Source organism: Lepisosteus platostomus, chromosome 1, assembly GCF_059453375.1.
Source record: "Lepisosteus platostomus isolate fLepPlt1 chromosome 1, fLepPlt1.hap1, whole genome shotgun sequence".
Classification (NCBI taxonomy): Eukaryota; Metazoa; Chordata; class Actinopteri; order Semionotiformes; family Lepisosteidae; genus Lepisosteus; species Lepisosteus platostomus.
In genome coordinates, this window is record NC_142611.1 from 43,059,257 (window position 1) to 43,083,888 (window position 24,632).

General features: G+C 36.3%; 1 protein-coding gene across 2 annotated transcripts; it reads left to right on the forward strand.

Annotated features, from left to right (window-relative positions):
* Nucleotides 1-6: 6 nt before the first annotated feature.
* trmt44 (tRNA methyltransferase 44 homolog) lies at nt 7-24,632 on the forward strand. Of its 2 annotated transcripts, XM_088629439.1 has the most exons (11): nt 7-434; nt 1,769-1,886; nt 3,397-3,616; nt 4,846-4,914; nt 5,909-6,016; nt 7,601-7,672; nt 8,826-8,932; nt 9,365-9,548; nt 10,586-10,994; nt 20,000-20,116; nt 22,214-24,632. In XM_088629439.1, exons 1-11 carry the CDS (start codon nt 26-28, stop codon nt 22,450-22,452), a joined length of 2,052 nt encoding a protein of 683 aa, XP_088485565.1. In that variant the 5' UTR covers nt 7-25; the 3' UTR covers nt 22,453-24,632. The 2 variants fall into 2 exon arrangements, with proteins under 2 accessions (XP_088485565.1, XP_088485574.1); XM_088629448.1 differs by lacking the exons at nt 20,000-20,116; nt 22,214-24,632 and adding an exon at nt 11,173-12,007.

The following is a 24,632-nucleotide window of genomic DNA, read 5'->3' on the forward strand; positions in this document are numbered from 1 at the left end:
GGTGTTTGTGCATGTCGTCATCACTATGCGCTTGGTTTCTCGTACCAACAATGTGAATGGAGAGACGCAAATTAAAATGTCCAAACTTTCAGAATTAAAATTTAAAGACTCATGTGGGTCTCTGCCCGGTGGTTTTTGGTCGGCTGTAGATGTTTGGATAAAGAAACCTCATGTAGTAAATAAAAGACTGAGTGGAGCCAAAGAAGAAGAGAGTAAGGATTGCGAAGATGCAGAGATAGAAGATACTTTATCAGGATTTTGGAATACTGACATTAAAGAACTAAACGATGTATTCTGCTATCTAAGGAACGGTGTTGAAGGGATCTCCCAATACCGTACTGGAAAAAGAGAACAGTGGAGTTTTACAACAAGATCGGTAATTCCTAAAGTCAGTCTAGATGGGACTCGCTATCATAAAGAATTTATAGTGAAAGGTAAGACCAGCCATGAAATCTTTTTTTTTCACTGTATATTTGAAAGAAAGAGAAAGACGTTTAGCATCTTTAACTCAAATACTCAATACTCAAAAGTTCAAATACTGCGCCCACTCACTGTATTTGCCATTTAAACAGAGTTTCAGTTTCAGTTAGTAGGGGTCCGTACCAATACATAAATAATAATACAAACAAATTAAAGATACTAAATGCACAGTAGGGCAGGGGAAGCTAAAATTTAATCAAAAGACAGAGTACACCATACATAGAAAGTACATGTAATGGACTGTGCAATGAATCTATACATTTGGCTCTAGCGCTATCGTCCAGCATGTGAAACCAAGTTCTTAGCTGAATAAATCCGTCACAATCAAAACAACGTAAATCCTTACAATAATTTGAGATAGAACATTCCGTGCCTCTATAGGCAAACAGGAAAACTTTAAAATCCACTCTTAATTTTCACAGGGAGTGAGTACAATTTACATGGGACGTGAGGTCTTTTAGTTAAGGCTACTGAATTCAGGGCCAAACTAGCCTATTTTGTATTTTACAAGATACAATAGTAAGGTGTTAGAGTAGTCTAATCTTGATATAATAGAGGCATCTGTCACCATTTCAGTTTCAGATAGGCAGAGTGGGGTTTATGCTGGAAGAAAGATTCCTTTTTGAAGAACACGTCTTCCAAAAGGAGCAACTAAATCGCTAATAAACAAAGGTTTGATTTCAGCAAGGTCAAAAACTACATTGAAATCTGGAACTTTGCAATGGGAGTTTATGAGTTTAGTTTACAAATGTTCTATTACGTCTATATGTCAATCTCAAGTATACACCTGTAATTTTCAGAAATTATACCAGTATTTGTTTTAAATTTGTGTATCAGCAGCGTAGTTGTGGTACTCAAGTCCTTGATGGCAAATAATCAGATCAAGAAACCACATGGAAATAATAAAAAGTAAAGGTCCCAGCCTAGAACCCTGGGAAAACCCCTGGAGAAGTGGAACTACATCGGATTCGAAAGAGTTTTCATCAGTTGGCTTCTGGCTGCCAAATCTTTTCCTTGTAATCCAGTGGGATGCTGGGATTAACAGTATCAAATGCATACTGGGGTTATAGGATATAGCAGACCCAGAGTCTGAAGCCATTATCACATTACAATAACAGGAGCTGTTTCAGTGCTGTATCTTTGTCTAAGCCCTTTATGAAATGGTTCAAGGAGCTCATTAGATGATAAAAGTACTACATGAAGTCTGCTAATAATTTTTCTACAAATATGCTATGGTTTATATACATTTTTCTGTTGTCATCTTGATCATAATACTGAATCTTTACAGATCTCTTTAGCATGCGGGTGACATTTCTGCCAGTAGCTGAAAGCGTTCAAGGATTCATGGTTCTTAAAAAGGGCAATATTTATCAGATACAGCTCCAGCCAGATAATGATGAAGAATGGTGAGTAGTTTGAATTCAGGTACTTATACTGTACTCATTTTTTTTGTGTGCTAGATAAACATTTTTATTGATACACACTCTTGTAAAGTAGCTTTAGTGCTGAAATACTCAATCTCAGAAGCAAAGCAAGGTTGGGCTGATTGGTACTAGAATGGGAGACATCCAATGAAAACCAGTTTACAGCTGTAAGAGGTATTGATAGATCACTAGGTTTCCCCTGGACCAGAATTTTAAAATCATTGCCCATTCCGGTGACAGGGGACATTGTGCTGTAGGAGGTGCTGTCTTTCAGATAAGACATTTAAACAAGGTCTTAACTTTTTGGTCTGCAAGGATCCCATAGCACATTTTGAAAGAGTAAAGGTGTTAATTCTGGTGTCCTGATTATATTCTACTCTTTATTTGTACAATCTCTTCTACTTGATTTCTCCCTTCATTTAATTGATAAAAGAAGGGAATTCTACTCATTGTGTGGTGTGTCAAAGTAATTTGGTGCAACTGAACTAATAAGCTTTGCCACTGCTGACAGGTAATTACAGAACATGTGCCTTCAGGTATCACAGACGACCTTTCTGTCATTTGGTGTGAGTGAATTTGAATAAAATGATGATTAGGTCTTCCACCGTCATACAATTGGATATGTAACACAACAACATTTTCAGGTGATCCAGTTCCATCTATTTAACTCCTTTTGCTTTTACTATTCATGTTAGGTTATTTTATGCAAACCCAAGCAGAAAAGAAGCATTCTGTTTGATTACTTTATCTCTAGATTTACACTGTGTAGGGTAAGATCTGGAATAACAAGTCAAAGAGCATGCTTTCAGTGGTGCCACCGAGAGGTTGTAATCTTGTAACGACACCTTAAAATTTACTGGAACCTCATTTAATTGCATTTTTGAACTTGCAGACTAACCTGGCAGAGTTTAAGTTCCTAAGTAGATGCAGGTTAATGATTCACCCTGAAGAAATGGAGCATATCCGGTTTGGGATTTTCCAGGCTTGTAGTGTGACATGACTATACACTTAAAAAGAAAGTACACCCTCTTAGGATTCTGTGGTTTTACATATTAACACGTATTTGACTTTCACCTAGTCCTCACCAAATCCTAACAGTAATGAAATCGAATTTCTTGTGAAAAAAAATGCAGATATTTTACTTTATTATTTTTTAAACAAACAAAACAACAGCATTCAGAAACCTTCTGTGAGGTTTCCGAATGTGATCTTTAATCTGAACTCATCCATTTCGCTACTTAGCGTGAAGATGGGAAACAGCACCTCCAATTTTGATGCCATGGTTCACCTGCGGGTAAGATTGCTCTCTTCAGGTGATGGTAGAACTGCTCCCTAAGTGGAGGAATTGAAGTACTGTAACGTCTCGTTCAATGGTGTGGTCCGCCAGAGGATACATGTACAACACATCTTTCTCCATATGTCCTCAGTATGATTTCTTACATAATATCATTTGCATGATGTTGTCATCCATGCCTCTGGTCTTATTTTGTAGGTCCATTTCCATCTCCACCTTCAGCTCAGAGAACTGGGACTCTGACGGGGTGGTATACCCCAAACTTTCATGGCTCAGCAGTGAGCTGCTACCAAAAATAGTGAAGTGGTGCACTGAGAAGAGCAAGAGTGAATTTAAAAGCACCCTTTCTCTTATTCCCGTGGAAAAGTACAGTATCTTATATCAGCAGCTAAAGGAAAAGTACAAGGCAATGGTCAAAGTAAGTGCATACTAAATGGATTGTTAACTTTTTACATTTTTTTGTTCGTATTCCTCAAAAGGGATAAAGACACTCTAGTGAATACTTAGCAGTGCTGTACTATATTATTTAACAACTATTATTATTGTTGTTACCAATAGGGGGTTACAAAGTCTGTTCAGTTGGTATTATTAAAGTTGCTTGTGTTCTTTGTTCTTTGGTGCAGCTTTGGTGAAAACAGTAATAAATTGGAAACACTGTGTTAAGCAAATATGTATTAATAATGACACAACGTAAACATACAAATACAGGTTACACTATAAATAAGCAAATCTATATAAATCCAGATACTAAAAAGTCAATGGGAAACCTATCTCCCTTGCAAAAAATGCATCCAATAACCAGATGAGGCCATTTTTATCCTAGGTATTCTCTATACAGGAAATCCAAGTTTCCTGAAAAACAACAGAATGGAAAACTGGAAAGCTCTTTTAGCAAAGTTTATATTCTCCACTCGAATCTGGTCTTAAAGACTGATCGGAACAACGACCTCCCACTTGGCACTTTCTCTTCTCCTTTTCCCTTTGTCTTGCTGTGCTTCCTTCTCGTGTCCTTCTCTCTGTCTCCCTAACTGCCTGTTTTTATCCTCAGTTCCTCAACTGTTGAGGACTCTTAATCATTTACAAAGAACATAATTAACCAAGATTAATCAGATGATTCCCCAAAACTACGAGTGTTGACACTAGCTAAATGTTTAACTGTTGCCCCAGACACCTCTGTAGTCCCTTCCAGTAACTATAATGTTTTTTTTTATTGTAAACTGTGTCCTTGCACGGCATATAAGAACCAATCAAGTATATTTTTCAGTTTACATCTATACAAAGAAATTTCTTCTCCGTTAAACAATAGTTACAAAACATAGGATATTATTAACTTCATGCCCTGTGATGGACTGATGTTCTGCCTGGCTGTATTTCGCCTTGCACTTGTTGTTTTCTGGGACATGCGCTGGCTCCCCCAAGCCCCTGTGTTAGAAAACGAATGGTTGGATTTAAAACTTCAACTACTGCGATTAATGAAACAGTTAAATGTTAGTCATCAAGTTCTTCTATAAGTAGTTAACGGCACTTTACCAGGACGCTGTATTCGTTTAATATAACCCTTCAAATGCTGTATTGTGGTATGGTAAAATACCTGATTCACTAACATACATTTTAATTTATTATCTATTTTTTAATGCTCTGTATTAGGTTTGGCCTGAAGTCACAGATCCAGAAAAATTTGTTTACGAGGATGTTGCCATCGCGACATATTTATTGGTATGTGTTAGTTTTTCTGTATTTTTTAGTTTCATGTGATCAAAGCCATTATGGGGGGGATTTTAACTTAGAAAATGCTTCCGATTTTAAGGCGTAGTGGAAATGAGGGTGACATCAGCGATCTCATATCTTTATACTTTAAAAAGCAGCTTTATACTGTATGCAAGATAGGATTGTGCCGTTGTGATAGTTTTAATTTAAATCAAAGTAGATTATTTTATCCAAGTGTGTGAATAATTCTAAATACAGACACACATATGTACAGAGCCTCAACACCCTCTGCCCACGACAGATTACAAACCTGAAAGTGGCCCTGCAGTAAACAGGGGAGGAAAGTGTCTAAGAGAAGGTTTCCTTTTAATTGCTTTGTTTTAAATTTAGTTATATTAATAATGTATTGGAAGGACAGCATGTTGGTACAGTAGTTAGGATTGCTTCCTTGCAGCGCTGGGGCCCTGGGTTCAGTTACTGGGCTGCTATCTGTGCAGAGTTTATCTCTCTCTGAGTCTTCTGGTTTCTTTCCAAAAGTCCAGACACATACTGGTAGGTTAATTTGCTTCTGGAAAAACTGGCCCAGGTGTGAGTCTGTGCACTTCTGTGTCTGTGCGTGCCCTGCGATGGACTGGCGTCTTGTCCAGGGTGAATGCCACCTACTGCCTGTTGCTTTCTGGGACAGGCTTTGGCAATCTTGTGACCCTGGATTATAAAGTGGTTACAAAATGGATGGATGCGTTGGGAATAGAACCAACTTGGAGATATGTCCTGTCAAGTAAAGTGAAAAGAGTTTCCATAACTGTTGATAAATTGAATTTATCTCTCCAGTGAAATGTAAATATCTCGGCATGAGCAGATGTTTTCAATACACGTTGTTTTCTTAAATAAGGCATCCCTTGCTACTTGTATCTGTTTTAAATACAAAGGTCTTAAGTGCAAAATATACTGCCGTGTCCAACTTATGATCTTATATTATTGTCTTTTCTCTTATGTTGTTTAGGTGTTTTGGGAAGAGGAACGTACAGAAAAGGGCATAATGGAAAAACAGTCCTTTGTAGACCTGGGCTGTGGAAATGGACTTTTAGTCCACATATTAAGCAATGAAGGAGTATGTAACACATGTCTAGCTCGAGAGCTAATAGCAGAATTTATATTTTATAATACTACTAGTAACTCATTGCATTTCAGAAATCCTAAAACTGTTCCATGTTCATAAACACTTTTTCATCAAATACTGTGCATAACATAACTACAGTTCCCTCCTTATTTATTTGTACACAACATACAATAGATAAAAAACACCTTACAGAATGTGTAATGGGTTGGATAATGTGACTTGCTTAAATCAATTTAAAAAATCTTACCATGATCATAATGGCATTGTATAGTGCAAATTCATGCTATACAATTGCCGTAATTGAATTCCATTCACAAGCTGGGAGGTGGGTATAAAATAATAAACTAAAACAACAAAATGTAATGTAGTGTCCATTACTAAAACACTTTGCTATAATGCTATAATGGCAGTCCTGTCTAGATAAGGGTGCAAGTACTGTAGTGTCTAGTGTTAAGACATTTGAGGCTGCTGTTATAAAGGCAATCCTGTCTGGATGAGGGACCAGGTATGTGGCCTTGGGCTGGGGGACACTTGGTTTGGTACTGTAGGTAACTGTAAATCCAAAAGGGAGCAGTTGGACCAGGTGTGTGGCCTTGGGCTGGGGGACACTTGGTTTGGTAAGTAACTGTAAATCCAAAAGGGAGCAGTTGGAGATTTTACCATACAAAATAACTTTTTTGAGGATGCAAAGTATAGAAGGTGCCATTCCATATTGCCTGCATGAAAATAACATTCATGGGACAGTTTGTATGGAAGACACATCTTCTAAGAGTAAACCATAAAAAGGAGTGACTTAGATTTCCCAAATAACATCTGAATGACAATTGGATCTACGGTCTTATGGTCAGATGAAATGCAAAATTGAGCTTTTCTTTACATACTCATGAGTTTAATGAGTTTTAAAACATGAAGCTCATGTTGAGAAGCTCAGGCTTGGCCACAATTGGATATTCCATGACAGCAATTCACAGCAAACATCCAAATTGGCAAAGAACAACACACAAAATATACCATGTCAATGTCCAGTCCACAGTCCAATTGAATAGAGGTGGTTCCTAACCTAGAGCACACATGAGACCCTAAGGGAGTAGCAGTCAACACACCCCCCTCAGAAGCGCCAGAACCTAATGGCACACTAAAAGTAGTAGCTACAGGGATGTGAATAAATATGACCCTCATGTTTTCTGACAAAAATAACTTTTTTTATCTGTGATTCTATTAAGATTAACAGTATGACTCCCCCCCCCCCCCCCCCAAAAAAAAAAAATGGTATATTATCCAATCTGTACACATTTGTGAGGTATTTTGTTCCCATTTCATCTGGGATTGAATAATTCTGGAGATGACTGTATATGTGTCAACTATTTTGACTAAAATTTATTAGATACGATCTTTATTTGACCTGAGCCCAGATGACTTAAACATCGTAACATAACATTGTATTACTTTACATTCAGTTGTGACAAATATTGAGGAAAGAAGTTCAAAGGGCATAGATCTCTGGTTTACTTTCCACAGAACATGCTAATATTGCACTTACATTCTAGCCAGACTTAAATTTGATGTATTTCACAGCATCCTGGAAGGGGTATTGATGTGAGGAAAAGAAAGATCTGGGACATGTATGGCCCCCAAACCCATCTTGAGGTAAAGGAAGTGGAATCTAAGTAGATATTAGAGTTTATTTTTTTTTAATTTAGGTCTTAATCCTAATGTCTGAAAGACTTATAGTTCTAGTGTACTGTGTATCCATTTACAGATCTGTACACTTAGATGGGAAAAAAGGACATTATGCATATTTCTCTCTGGCTTATCAGCAGGATTGTAAATGGGTTGTAGAACATTCATGGACATGCATTATTTAATGAATCCCGCAGTGGTCTGCAATGTGTGGAGACTCGAGCCTTTGTGATCTCCAAAGAAACATTGGCCTCATGTATCTTTGTCACAGGGTGGATGCATGACAGGATGTGGGTAGGTCTGGGGCTCGGGAGCTGACCCAGATCACTAGCACTCCAGACGTGCTCATTAGCACATTGCTAGAAATCCAGACTGCTTGGAAAAGTAGTAACTGCTCGTTCTGGGAATCCTGTCTGATGGTCTGCATGTTACAATAAAATATATGCAGATTCCTGAGAGCATATTATTTCATTTGCACAGTTGCAATTTCTTTATTCACTATTAGAAAAGTCGCAGAAAAGCCTTTTATGTGTATGCCCCATCCTCACAAGGGAGTGCGTGTACTGTATGTATGAAGGGGGGTGGATTTTTTTAAACCTGCCTTCTGTACCAGCACTGAAGTATAGTTTGTCAATTCTTATCAAATTGTTTTAAACTGGTTGTTGGATTACATTTACATTACAAGCCATTATGTAAATGAATAATATTATTAGTAAAAGGATGCTAACTAAAAAATATTTTCACTTCTTTACGTAATAGTAATAGTACAGTACACAGTTCGTGTTTGCAGTGTTGGTCAATGGACCAGATAGATTGATGATTTTGTTTTTACGGTGCTTTGGTGTTTTGTAAAAAAAAAAGTTGCATAATTACAAAACATCTGCATATTAATCTGTGAGAATGTAGTTTTGAAATTCATAGATTTTCAGCAATACCTAATGCTTTTCAATTTTCAAAGGCCTGTTTTCTTCCAATAAGATCTGAAAAGTAAAAAAAGAATTAAGTGGTGAATACTGCTTGCCAGTTCACCCATGTAACAGGTGTGGTACAACGACAATAGTGCTGTTTGTGCTCATACTCTAATACTGTACATCATGTTTTCATGTTCTCTCTTTTAAAGGAATGTGCAATCACCCCAAGTGATAGCTTCTTATTCCGAGAAGCGGACTGGTTGATCGGAAACCACTCAGATGAGCTAACACCATGGATACCTGTAATGGCTGCCAGGCATGTAATCAGATGATGAGTAGTTTTGTAGAGCCAGCTGAGCATTTGATTGGCTTTTTTTACTTGTTCTATTTATTAAACATCTTTCCGGCACCAGGTGGTGCTATAGAGTTTTATTCTTAAGGCTTTAATGACAAAACATGGCAACCCAAGGATATATACTGTAAAATCACAGTCTGCATTTCCTTTTTTTCTGTTATTTACTGGTTCTGTTTTGTATATGTTTTTTGTTTATTATTTCTGTTCACCATGAATGTTGAAGAAGTGTATTTTAAATGACTCATTCATGGATGTTTATTAACATATGGTGCTTTTGACTTTTTCAATGAGACAAAGATTATTATTTACAAAAAATGTTAGCCTTGCTTAGATGCAGTGCAAAGTAAAACAAGTGTATTTCTTAATCCTTCATTTAAATGTCTTCAACTTTAGGTCCTCCTATTTCTGTCGGTACTTTGTTCTACCCTGCTGCTTCTTTGATTTCTACGGGAAGTACAGCCGGCAGCACAGTGAAAAGTCCCAGTACAAAGAATATATTGATTTTATAGCTGAAGTGAGCCATGTGTGTGGATTTACAGTGGAAGAAGACTGTCTCAGAATCCCTTCAACAAAGCGGGTGAATAAGAACGTTGATGTGGTATATAGATCGAGTTTCACGAGGAGTGTAGAAAAAGCTACTTGTCTTTGATGTCCAATGCTTTGTGACATAATAGCCTGTGTGTCTCTTTATTTCACCTTAGCCCTGATGATGCATTCTCTTGATAATCATATGTTGCTCATTTGTTAAAATGAATTCGATAATTATCAGTCACTGTTTGAAGAACAAGATGTACGGCTGGTTTAGGCAAGAAGTGGATGATTTATTAATCGATTTATTGTAGATGATGGAAAGTGTAATGAGACTGTAATTGCTAAGCACCTGCCATTGTGAAATGTGCTTATTATGTCCTCCTCATTTAAAAAATCTTCATGAGTTTATTAGATATCTAGAATTCACGACAGAGAGGCCCCACTCAGAATTTATCACAGAGAGGGAAAACATATGACCTAGAAAATATTTAATAAACATATCTTCATAAAAATATATTGCAATGTATATAAATGTTTAACTGAAGAATGTAGCACTCTCATAGACCTGTATAGTACTCCTTTGCAAAGAGTTGGTCATGAGTGTTCATTTTAGTACTTGTCACAGCTGCAAAATGTGTCGCAAAAGTAGACCTTATAGTTAATACTTTCACAGCGGGGTAATATGAGTAAGTTTAACTTCATCCTCTTTAGTCTTTGCGTCATTCACTTAACTTTAAAAGAGGCTCCGTGCTATATTAAGTTTCAAATGCCTGCAAAACATCCCAGGCATTAAGATAAGTGTTTCAAGTAGGTAGCTGCGTCAGCATGTGTAGGCTGCAAAGGAACAAGTAAAGGATTATTCCATGCTGAAAAGAGAAGAAGAGAAACACAACGTTGCAACTGTGGAGCCTTCTTTGGGTTTGACACCGAAAGAAGGCTCCACAGTCGAAACATTATGTTTCTTTTCTTCTCTTTTCAGCATGGAATAATCCTTTACTTGTTCCTATTAAGATTCGTGTTAACACTAACCGTTTTAAGCACACATTGAATTAAAAGTTTTTCTGTCCCTTAATTTCTCATTAGGTGTGTCTTATCGGAAAGACTAGAAACTATGACTGTTCACAAGAAGCCCTGGTGGATGATCAAAGAACCCAGTATATTAAGAAAAGACTGGCCTGCCAAGCAATGGCTAACCATGGAAAAAGTGCTGGAGAAACTACTCACCTACGGGCCACTGTTGATTGCCTTAATGTCACTACCCATATGGATGATGTTGCAAAGGAAATTAACCATGACACTGACAAGCAAGTTTGTGCCACTGGGAACTGGGCAGCTGGATTCCAACCTAGAGAGAAGATTGAATGTGTTAGAAACTGTGCTCATCTTCCTCGTGAATTAATTGACAAAGTTGTGCTTCAAGTGGCAAACGCATTGCTAGGTTTGAAAACAGAAGATGGGCAAAGATGTAATAATAATACATGGAACAATGGAGGTAAGATCTTGTTCTTGCAAGCAAAGCAAACCGAATGTGAGTGTTAAAAATGCCTTCTGTGCTTTAGGCCTCTTAGTTGGGCAAAAATGACACCAAAATATTTGCATTATGTTTTTCTTTGAAAAGAACTATAATTTCACCTGAACAAATCAACCTTCCATTGTTTTTTCATTTTCAGAGTGTAATTCCAAAAGATTTTTAAATGTAGTCCTGTCATGTTGAGCACCTGAACTTCTATTGAAAAGAGTCCTTCAAGGCTCTGTTCTCAAAGGAATGTGAAGGGCAATTTCACTGATTTAATTTCAGATGTACCTCCAGTGAAAAAAATGAGGAATTCTCCATCTGGTAAATGTCTGATTTCTGAAATTGTGTTTTTTAGTTGCAGTGGTGTATTATATACAGTATGCTGTTTTAAATGTAACAGTGGTATAATGCAAGTAGTTGCTGGTGCTGGAAATATATATTTTTTTATGTTATGAGTAATAATGTATTAGTAATTGCGCATGTAACAAGCAAATTCTAAATTGAATTTTAAATTCAATATACTCAGAAAATTGAAAACATTTCTGTTCAAATAGGGACATTACTTGCACTATTTCATAAGTCCTTTTTGGGTGGTTATTTGTGTACACGTAACAATTAGTGTATGAGACATGGCTTTGTCACGTGGTCTCGGTCTCAGTTCATGCTAGGTTAGGTTATGTGTGGAGTTTGCATGCTCCTCAGGTTTTCATGCTTTTTCACTGGCTTCTTCAGTTTCCTCCTACAGATCAAAAACACACCATCTTGGTTAATCGGATTAGTGTTTTTTAAGGTGTCCCTTGTACAAGCTTGTCATTGTGTGATTGTGTGTGTGCCCTGTCATCCCATTCAGGGTATATCCTGCCTTGCATCCATTCTCACCGCGACCCTTGCTCAGTATGGATGCCACACTAATTTGTCTCACCTGCCAGTATTTATATCATACTTGTTATAAAGTTATAGTTGGATTAAAGTTCCTTTGAAATATAAAATGCACAATTATAATTAATACCGAAAGAGAGTTTTGAGTGAATAAATAATATGATGAAATGGTGGAAACATGGACACCAATGTTATAAATTCTACAGACAATGATGTTTACGATCCCTGGGTGCAGTATGTCTATTTAAATAAAATAAAGGCATTTATGCATGCATGGAGAGGGAGAAGAAATCATGTGGGAGAGAGAAATAATCAGTTTTGATGAGTCTGCATGGTTGTACGGCTGCCGCATGCACATCTGGAGCTATTCATTTTGGAGGCACTTCCTTTAAGAGCTTTCTGGTGTATGGACCTTTGTGTCCTACACCCAAGTAGGAAAGATAAATACTCCTGTCTGGTAAGAAGAAACTGTACTTCATTAATCTTACTTAAAAAAAATAAGAGTACATTTTTGAGGTTACAGGAGTCTTCTAGTAAGAGATGTCTTCTAGTATGAGGTATTGACCTGTAGAAGTAAATGTTCTTATCTCATAGACTGTACTATAGTGACAAAACGTTTTATGCCTCTTATTGGAATTTCTTTTATTCACTTTCATGTACATAGAGAGATATACTTGGTTGTTTCAAAGATGGAAAAAGCTGAGAGCAAAATAAGGGTTATAATCTTTACAGCTAAGAGGTAGTGCAGTGTTTGAGATAACAGCGATATTCAGTTTCACAGATCTGCAATATGGCTCTTGCTGTGCTATTGCCCACAATAGAATCCCACAATATATAGTGACTGTGTGCACCTTTTAAGCCTAATTTGAGAATATAAAGAGATGATAGGTCTCAACACACCTAGATTGCTGTTGTGGATCTTAAATTTATGAACCTTGTGAGCTTAGTCTTATTTCAGATACATTGAGTTGTAATTATAGCTATATCATCGGAACAAGCTTATACCTGTTTTAGTTTCTACTTTGGCTATCAAAATCTTCACCACAACTCAGAAAATACTGGTCAGAATTAAAGAATATAGCCAGAAATACCTGACTTGTGATACTGTAATGGGAAAAAAGACCATGACGTGATGTTGTAATGGTAGTTTATAAGTCCTTAACCAAGTTCGCATAACACCAGTAGGCTACAATCTCGTCCTGTACTCCAGAGAAGACAATATTGATTATTTATTTATTATTTTTCTTTAATTGGTGTTTAAATAATCTCTCAATATTTTCTAAATATTTTAATGAATCCAGTGCAATGCACTGTAATGTCTGATTTAGGTCTTGTTCCTACTTGTTTCACAGTGCTTTCCAGAATGTTGTTCATTAATACATGGCAAAAGTAGGAAAATCTGCATTTCAAAACTAATAAGGATATCTTTGTTAGGACTATCTACATATAGTACTACTAACACTCCGGTTAAATTCCCTTCTCTGCAATGAATTCTATAAAAAATATGCACTGCTTAATCCTATTGTTTGGGTAATTATTATGAACCTGTCAGCAGGGACTTAATTGATGAATCCTGTTAAATCACTTATTTCCTTTTGTGAAATACACATAAATATACATGAATTATTATTATTATTATTATTATTATTATACTTCCAGTGTTGTTAATAATGAACAATGCATTGGTACTCTTTAATGTTAGATAAAAATTTTACTTTCATTACTACATTTTACATATAGCTTCTATAAAATATAGAATCATATTTTATTTTGGACTATATTACACAAGATGGATATGAGAAGTCCTAATAATGATTTCCATTTAAATATGGAAGGTTTAAAACATAAGAAAGGTTACAAATGAGAGGTCATCATTTGGCCATTCTAGCTAGTTTGCTTGCTAGTAGATACTGTATATGATTTTAGGATCTCTTCTAGACTTTTAATCCTAATTTGAAGAAAATCAAATACTGATTGCTATTGGCATAGAAAGGCTACATTCTTCTTCAGAAATGTTTGTGTACTAGGCTACGTTTGGGGTCACTTCACAGAGCATACCAGCTACCCAGACCAGGGTATGATATACTGTACTGTACATACCCACACCATGAAGCGCAAACTATAGAATTGTTTTCTAGCTTCTTCGTTGTTCAGTGGACAATCTTTAGCTAGGCAGCACCAAGCTTAAGCTAAGTACAGTAAGTGTACAAACGTGAGAAATCCATTCGACCCATCTAGCCCTTTTGGTTGCTAGTATCTAATAAATCCAAGACTCTCATCCAGTGGGTTTTTTAAAAGATGTCAGGATTACACTTTGGTCAACATAACTGGGTAGCTTGTTCTAACCGCCCACAATCGTGGGGAAAAAAAGGGCCTCCTGCTCTCCGTTTAAATAAACTTTTCCATAGTTTCTGCATTGGTCTTCCATTTCATGTCGAATTCTAGATTCTAGAGAAGTACAAATAGTCATAGTCAATGGGTTGACTATGTCGGTGTGCTTGAGGATTTACAATATTTTAATATGTTTTTGTGACATAATTGCCATAATGATGTCAAGACATACAACTTTTTTATATCACTTCTTCAAGGTGTATACAGTAGATGTAATCTGCCATGTTTTTGCCTCTTGAATTTTGTCTTAGTCTTCAGGAATTTTCTTTGCAATTTGCAATTTCTGTAGTACTTGCCAGTCCTTCATATGCTTAACTAGTTTAAAGAGTGTACTAGAATCCAAATCATTGATGTAAATTAGGAGGAGTAGTGGTACTATTTCAGATTCATGGGGTACTCAACTATTTCTATCATCACAATTTGAATGCCCAGCTTCTATCTGTTCTGTTTCCAATTCATGATATACCGTGTCATAGGCTCTGTTTGACATACAGTTTTTGCTTGGTCAAAGAACTCTCTAGTTAGAAAAAGATCGATCTTTTTAATTTTGTTTCTAAACGGCTCATAATCCTGAAGCCATACTGATCGTATACTCCTCTATTTCACAGTTGCACCCGAAAAAAGTACAGTTGAAATGTTGCACAACTGTTTCTATTTTTCATTATAAAATTAAAGTTTACTTGTTCCGTTCTTGCCAGTGTACACTGAAATAGCTCCCTGTTTTATTCTTAAGTTAGTTGAAATTATTGCCTTCATAATCTTACGTATAACAGAAACAAGATGTGTTTGTATGTCATTAGATGTATTGATGTTAGCCATTTGAAGTATTTTGTTAATGGTTGATGAATAACATCTTATCGAGTACCATTGGTACCATTAGTAAAATTCTGTCAGACCCTTGAGATTTATATACTGTATAATTAAATGCCTTTAATACTTTTACTTCTGCCCCTACAAGGGTAATGGTTTTCGATTTAATTAATATTATATAATAACATAACAATTTTGATCTAATTAATTAATATAATTAATTTTGTTACAAATGGGGGGTTACGTAACTATATGAAAATCAAGATTTGACTAAGCAGTTTAGTCAATAAGTAAAATAATTATTCATAACCTCAAACTTGTAAATGATTTCTAGCAATATACCCAAGTGCCTGGTATAATTAGAGGCATGTGAATTTTGTGTTCTCTGGCACAGCTTTGTTGAGAGGTGTAATAAACCAGGCACACTTGGTTAAACAAATATTTATTATAATTACAAGACACAAAATACTCTACACACAACAAAACATACAACACACAAGTACTTACAAACAAGGCGTTTCAGAGGCCTAAGATCCTGGTCACCCAGAAAACCCTGGATCGCTACTAAGCACTAAACTCTTAATATGCCTCCAGAGGCCACACAAGAGATGAGCTGCCTTCTAACTAAATACAATGCAACTGCAGTTAAATCTCTCTCTCTGCACCCCGGATGCCAGAAAATAAATGGGAGCCTATATTCCTATCCATAAAAATGCACCCTAAGCAGGAAAGACATTTCTGAGGTATCGTTTACCCAGGAAACCCAAGTTCCTTAAAACACAGAATAGCAAGCTCTCTCTAACTAGGTTCAAATACTTAGCTCCATTCAGGTTTGGTTTGGATAATCATGAAGTAGGGGCTCTTGCCTGGCGCAAGCTTCAAATCCTAGCTCCTGCGGACTTTACAAGGGACTCTTTGCTTCCCTTGTTTCTTCCTCCCTCTTCTCCTTCTGCAACCCCCCCACCCCCACCCCCTTTTTGTGTTTCTTCCTCTCCTGTGCTCTTAATGTGATCTACTATGTGTTTCTGTACTGCTTCTTGACAATCATTAATCCACCTAGGTATTCTAAGGTAAACTTTACAATTGTTTCTGCTCAAGGGACCCCTCAGACTTCAGCAAACATCCTCTCTGCTTTGAAGTAGAACTTTTTATTGTTGCAAGTGTCACAGACTTTATCTAAAATCTAAGAGACACTTCTCAGTCACCTAAAGGCTGGTGTCACACTGCATGACTCAACTTCTAGTTGGAGAGTATGTCAAATTTAACGACTGCAGTTGCTGAATCTCGCTCCCTTTTCTGTCCTAGAGGGTGTCAAATTATACGACTAGGAATTGCAGGGGGTGACTACATGACTCCCTCTCACCTTTTCATCATCTCGTATTGCGCCGTGAAAGTACCCCAAGGTCGACTCATTTTGGCAACCAATCAACGTGGAGGACACCGGATTAAGGGGAGGAGCACTAAAGTAAACTAACGACAAACACAAAATGACAAACATGAAAAATCGAACAGACATCTGTGCTGGCTCCAAAGTTCAACGAGCCTCTCCACCAGTTGCACAGTCCAAAATACTCGCTTTCCTTCCTTCCTTGCGGCCACATTGTATGCATTGTACGTCTGGTTGAGCGCTCATTGGCTGTTGACTGTCGCAGATACAAGAGCCCACCCCTACGACTTGCCACTCGCTACGAGAAAGTCAAACCAGTTTGATTTTGTCGTAGCCAGTTGCAGAGAGTCGAAGGGGGTGTTAAGAGCGCTATGACTGAGTCGCTGGGGGTGTCACACTACACAACTGATGGTAATGGGCGTGCGCTGGGACTCTCTGCAACTCGCTGTGATTTTCTTACAATTATGTAAATGAAGGCTACAACTGAAAAAATCCTAGGGAAAGTCATAAAGCTGTAACAATATAATATAATTCAGTTGCTGGGAGCCATGCTGCAGAATATGGAAAAAAAAGTGTCCTAAAAAGCTTTACAAACATACTGTATGTGTCGGCATATACTGTAAATAAATAAAACAGAAAACCCTCTTACTCTTTTTGATAAATTCCATGATTTATATCCTCAGGGAAAAAAAGTTACATATAAAATTATATTTAATTTAATTTAAGAGTAAAGTACTCAAATATCTCTTGACGTGAGTGATTTGAAATATGATACTTAATGTTGAAGTAAAACTATAATATTTTCAATATGCATCAGTATAGGTTTATTCTAAGGAATTCTGACTTTGCAAAGTACTTAGGATATTTTGTAATTGGAAGCTACACATATATACTGTATAGTGATTTAATGTATTTGCCACATTGATATATATATGATATGTAAACTATTAAATAAAATGTAGCAGTTTCTGTGTTTGTATAGTAGGTATGCTGTTTTCATAGAGATAAAACAAACATTGCTGCAATCATAGCTGACGCTTGGTAGGTTTATTTAAATATAGCAGCTGTTTTTCTTTATGGAAATCTAATACCAAAAAGGAAATTCTATCGTCTTCATATCAATTTAATTAATATTTTAAAAATCTATACGAACAAGCATATAGTAAAGATGTAACAAACTCATTCAAAGCACACACAAACTAGTTCATCTGGTTCATCACTAGTTCATCAAGATTGAATGTTTTTAAAAGGTCTGATCATCTGAGTTTTTGATGGAATGGGATTTGTGTGGATACTATCAGAGGATGTGCTGTTCCCTGTTCTGTCACCTTCAATTATAAAGCTTCACTGCTGCTTAAACCTGATGGGTTGTGGGTGGACAGCCTCAACGGTTTTGATAACACAGCAAAGTTTTCCCTGGCGGATCTGAGCTTTAGTCACAGTACATTCCGAGAATTGAAACGGATTATAACTCAGCTGACATAATACTAGAATCTACCCATTACAACTTCCTAAGTAAGGAAGCTGTAATAAATAAACTAAGTACAGTGTTATAACTTAGCTTCATTCATATACAACCAGCTGAATTAACTAAGTTCAGACAAGAGTTGCTAGTGTTGTTTTGTCTTGAATCTATATATATTTAAATATTGCATCCAAGCAACGTACATTTTTGTTAGGGTTCATTAAGTGTATGATTTACCCCCAGGCTATCAGCAGGGCTAACAAGCTTCTCTTTCACGGTCTCCAAACCTTTCTTTTAAAAATATAAAATGTAATACCTTTTATTGCTATTGACTTTTCTTTTGACTACGTCTTCTACTGTACTTTAATACGTCACTCTTAAATTCTCATTAACTGGTGGCACTAGAGTTGGTAAAAAAAAATAGTTTTCTTAACCACTGCTTGAGGGTTACATCGTTGCTATGGTACTATGACCAAAACCTGGCAATTATAATCAGACTTTCTTAGGGTAGAAACTATGAAACTCTCTGGTGAAGCTCCAATAATTTTGTGGACATTTTCTGGCAAATTCTACCAATTATAGCCTTGCAACAATGCTTTTAATGTAGTATATCTTTTGATTTGAAAGAAGCAGTCCCAATTTTTATTTTTTCTACTCCTCTGAGAGAAAAATAACAAAATATAAGTGATTCACAAATACACACTAACCTTCTTACAAATAAACCAAGTCACATGATGAATACATTGCCATTCTCACCATTCTTACTGGGATCCCAATCCACCCTTGTATAATGGCCACAAATTAAGTCCTTCAATTGTCTTTAACCTGATTTAGTCTTTGATTAAATCACTTTTTCTACCTACGTGCCAAGTTGCAAATTACAAATAGTACTTGTTGGGGGGGTTTTCCATTAAATGCTAACTTTGTAAATAAATCATGATTAGAGGATGGTTTATTTATTTTTTAAATTTTGTTACAATTAAGGTATAAATCCTGTTGCGTATGGTTAGCATATCAAAATATCAAAATGTCAATTTCAGTCTGTATCCTCACATATTCGCAAGCCTTTACATTGTTTGTTGATAGGATATATTTGATTTCATATCATATTAACTGATATATAAATGGTATGAACACCAGCTGTTATATGAAAAGCTTAACAATTAATTCTACTTTAATGACTCTGTCTTCAGTCTCTTTTACTTATCACCAACCAGCATTTCCTTGCACTTTGTCCCTCTAAAAATATTTTTGGGATTTAATCACTTGAAGAGCATTTTCATGATTTTCTGTAGGTTATTTTCACTTTAACTATTAATCAAAATTCTTTAAGTTATGGAAAGTTGTTTTTTTTTATTCAGTATTGTTCCAAAGATTTCTTGTGTTAAGCATTGAATTGTTTCCTGGAGATACTGAAAAAACAGTCATTTCAAAAACTGGTGGTTACATTGTTAAGGGACACGATTCACATGTTGAGGAATGATTAATAATACAGCTTTCTACATTACGAATTTAACAGATAGTTTCAGTATGTGTATGAGAAATGAGAGTGTGATAAAAATTAAAATGATTAATCTAGAATTGCTAAAAAAGAGTGCGATCACTTTTCCATAGTTCTTTCATAGTTCTTCAACTGACTGTTTTGTGAAATACAAAGTGTTTTAACTCCTGTATATTCCTGTATGTAAGTTTTAAGCTGCCATTTTTATCCATGCTTTGCCCCAGAATAGTTTAGATAAAAATTAAAATTATAAAAACTTTATAAAAAATGACACAATTGTAGAATGTAGATAGTATAATAATATTTAGGCATTAGCTTAGATTATGAAATACAATTTTTTTTTGTAAGTGCTGCTTTGTTTACTTTTCATTTGTAATAAGCTGAAAGTGTAATCTTTATGACACATTCAACAACATAAGAGTTCATTGCTCTTTATGATTATTAAACCTTATGTGGGAATTAAAGATGAGAAAATATACTTTATTGGAGTTTTGTGCTAAAATGAAACTACAAGTGTCTTCAAGGTAGTTACTTTTGTACTTTCCTAGGAAGTCTGACCCTAAGAGAAACAGCAGAGCTTTTGGACAAAGAAACACTCCAAAATCTGAAAAATGAATGTGGAGGCCTACAGACCCTTCTAAAAAACAATCATCAGGTGTTCAAAGGTATGGAATTCTTTGTTTGCTACAGTAACAATAATGGTCCATGCTGGAGAGTGGTGGGTCCCATTCTTACGCTGTTTTTCTGCTGGCATTAACATCTGTCGAGCAGATTGGGGAGTTATGGGTGTTGTCAGATGCCAAAGTATGTTTCTCCTTGAAGACAGGATTGAGGCTGTGTTGCTTTGAACTCAGCCTTCCTGTCTATATCTTGTCTATCCAGTCTCTGCACATTGAATGGTTGTTAGAATTTGAAGCCTTCTACTCTTCCCACTGTTAATCTGAAGGAATGGTAGGTTGTCCTCTTTACGTTTGCCAGCAGTGGCAAGCTGTGGGACCAGATCCTACATAGGGCACTGCTCTTTTATGCTTGAACATGGTCTTTTAACCAGAGTGCCCCAGTAAAATGCCCAGCTGTCTAAATAGGTACAAATGTATGTTGCTTTGGATATGCTTTGCATGGCCAGAGCTCTGTGTGCTAAGCTTTCAACAGCTGTTTGGTATGGTAATTAGTAACAGCAAGAAACTTGCCTATTCTCGTAATCTGGAAATCATCAAGGAGGAATGCTGTATGAACCCTTTGTCATTGTCTGGGGTTCTAAGGTAACTGGAGACCACCTCTTTGTACCTGTGTGGATGACTGTGGCAAAATGGAGCCTGATCTGGGAGCATATGGGCACAAAGCAGGACTGAGAGATTGTCAGTCCATCACAGGGCCATTGGGAAAGTGACAATTTAGAACCGTCAATCAAACCTATCCATCATGTCTCTTTGGAAGGAAGATGGAGCTCCTGGAAAACAGTTCACAGATGCCTGAGGCCAGAATCATACCCAGAACCCTGCAGCTGAGAGACAGCAGCTCTAACTGCACCATTATGACCAATAATTGCAAAGTACAGATGTATAGGAAAAAAGTGAGAATAAATGTTAGTCATTAATAGGGATGGGGGGAAAACACTGAGCCCTTTAAAAGTTATACAGAAAACCTTCATTAATTCATAGTCATAGCAGTGCTCATACAGTGTACAGGTATTTAATGTTAGCTGAAACTGTGTTATTCAGAAATGTAAAGTAAATGGTGGGGGTGCATTCCATGCCCAACTCAAAATCAACCGATTTATAAATGTTACTACTTTATTATGACAAGGTTTTTTTTATTTATGGCTTATACTTAAATATCATTTACAGAGAAAAGGTTTAAAGATGGTTAAATTAAAGAAATGTGGTCACATGAGCAGTTCAGCAGAAAATGGCTTCGTCTAGGCAGAGCAAGGCCTGAATGAGCAACTATAGAAGTAAAAGTTAGTGCTTTTCGCTAACACTTTGAGAAAGCAGAACAAATTAATGCTTGCTTTAATTTGCTCTGCTTTTGCACAAATGTTGCACTTCATTTCATGCCAGCAAAGGACAATATCATGTCTGCTCATTGTTCTCGTATCACTTAATCATATTTAGTTTGACTCTAAACCTATGAATTTTCTATTTATCTTAAAATCACCATTATCACTGTACAAGTATATTCAGTGTCAACAGGTTTCAGTGTGGTTGGATCATTTTTAACACAGATTTTTTAGGAGTTTATGCACATTTATATTAATGTTATGTTTTGTTAAAACTATTTAAAATTAAGAAAATATTTGAGATAACTTCACATAAGGTGCATTGTCACTTCCAGAGATGCACATGCCTGATTTTAATTAGCTTTACTTTTTAACACAGATTTGCAGATCTGGATGCTTTGCTTTCTTATAATTACACTGCTTGCACATCTTCAGCTCACTAAATGTCAAAAACTTAACTCCTTTAATTATTCCAAGTTTTTAAAGACGTTTGACTGTCTTATTTTAAATTATTTTAAATAATTATTGAAAAGTTTCTAAAGAGATTGCATTTTGAATGCAAAAATTGTATATTTACCATGAAAACGAGGTCTGCTCAAAAGCAGTTAAAATATGCATTTCACATTATATTAGATTCTAGAAGCTTAATTCTTTGATATTCTCTTGACTATAATATAATTTTCATACTGTATATATACATTATGAAGCTGCAATGATTTAATATGAGCCACCATTTTTAATGGTATTTTTCACGATGGTGCAGTTGAAGGGGGAAGAGTTGGGATCCGTGACTGGCGAATGGAGACAGGAGGCAGGACGAGCAAGCGGAAGACGTCCTCAGAGCTGCTCAAGACACGATTGTGCTGGTTCCACGTCAACCACCCACAGGGTTGCCCCTTGCCCCCCAAGTCTTGTGCGTTTGCCCACGGACCGGAAGACCTCCGGCGCTGCTCATTCCAGAGCAAACGCCAAAAGAACAAGCAGCACCAACAGCAAATGTGAATGTCCTCTTGACTACCTGCCGGACATGGTTTGTGATTTTTAGATTTTAGTTGATTGTTACTTTCTACGTGCCTTGGTCGGAGAACATTCTTTTCCCTTGGTAGTCTTTTGTGTGTGGTCTATGGCAGTGATTAAGCCAAAAACCATTTAACGACTCACTGATTTTAAAATTGAACAAAACATGTTTTGAAATATTTTTTTTTTCTATTTTGTCCTGTTATTCCAATGTGTTGCCAAAAAATGGATATAAAAGCACACATACTAAAAGTTAAAAGCTAGGAATATTTTTTTTCATTATATTCACTTAATACCTAATGTAACTTGATTTCTGTTCAAAATACATGATTATTGACATACAGTACTTCCATTGTTCTAAGTTGTAATGGCAGGTGAAATATACTCTTAATTGATGATAGCCTGCCATAAAATACCAAAGTGTAGCATTGCAGCAGCAGCTAGCTGCAGGCTTAGTTGCTTCTAAAATATTTGACTCAAGCCAAGAGGGTCTTAGATCTGCTGATAGCTACATACCACAGTTTATTAGATCAGTCTTGACACTAGTTTTACTGATTGTTTTATTTGGATTGCAATGCCAGAAAAATAGGGTAAAAATAGGGTAATTGCCATGTTTTCATTGAAAATTGAAAAACTTTTTTTTTCATCTGGGCTGTCTTACCCAGTCCAGCACAGATTGTGTCCAGATATTGCAATATTTTAAAATATAAAAGCCACTGATGCTCTTGTCAATCTGAATACCACGTTTTTTCATGTCCAATTGAAATGCAAGTCATTTTGGTGTACCTGTAGACCTTAAAATGCCAAACTTTTTTTGGTTGGATATTTACATCTACTTTTCAAGATTTTAGCAATATTGGATTCACCAATTTTAGCAATGTGGATTTACCATCATAAATGTGTTTTTCTTAATCGTCTGTCATATTGGGTGTGTCAGTTTGGATATTTATATTGGAGATGATGTCCAGCCCTAAGTTAGTATATGTTTAGAAATTGAATTAGATTGGCTTTACTACGGGGAACAGTAGAAGAAGCTCTGATTGTTACACAAAAAATCATTTTTTGGTCCCTCGGTTTCTGTGGCTGTGATTTTTTTTGTTTAATAAATTTTGATGTATTTAACTCAGTTTCTGTATAATTACAGAGAAAAAAAAATCCCTGCACAGGGATAAGTGTTAATTTGGAAAGATCTTTGTACCCTATATCCTTCTGTATCACACGATCCGTCAGCTAGGCTAAATTTTTCTGATGGAGCTCCCTCTCGGCCCTTCTCTGAGACGATTATAACTCTTGGACCTGGATGGACACCCCCCGTATCCTTGCGCTGTGGGAAACGAGCCCCCCCAGCAGGCTTTTTCCAATTACAGGAAGATCCCCCTGTTGACATAAAAAGGGTTAAGAGGGAATGAGAGCTGCCGCATTCTCTTTCATCAAAATGTTAACATCATAAATAATTCGGAAAGGAGCATTGAGGGTGTTCTCTGTGAAGGCCACTTTGTTTTCCTGTCACTGCGCCCACCGTCCGCCACCTGAAAATGTCACTTTAAACCAGAGTGAAGAAGAGAAGAACCACCCACACAAACTGTCAGCCAGAAACAGCAGGCTGTCAAAGTATAGCCTTGCGTTGGAGAAAGGAGTCCAAACCCTGTGTTGAAAAGGGAAAAAAAAAATTAAGTTGTGTGGAATATCAGTTATGGCTCATGAAATCTGACTCTGTTTTATTTGTTTTGGGGGGGGCTGTAATTATTTTCTAATATAAATACTAATTTTCTAGTCTAATTAAATATTTCTAATATATTCAAATGTAAATCAAACTGTGAACAAGCAGATTCACATTCGTGAAAACCACAGGTAATTGACATTGAAGTGTGCAAAATAAGTATTAGATTGTATGAATTCCTGCCAATTGTAGCGAGAATCTCACTAGCATTCTGTATTATGCTTTAGACTAGGAGCTCTACAGCTGTAAACAAAAATCAGCCTGATCTTTTGCTAAGACAGCCTTTTGACTTCATTAACATTTCAAGGCTGCATTTTGTTTGTTTGTTTAAAGTGCATTTTTTAAACATTCCACAGTAACATAACCTTTGGAATGTCACCAAAATGTTGTAAATGAGTCATCAATGCTTCATCAAAGTCAAAATAAATGAAAATGGTGTAACTGA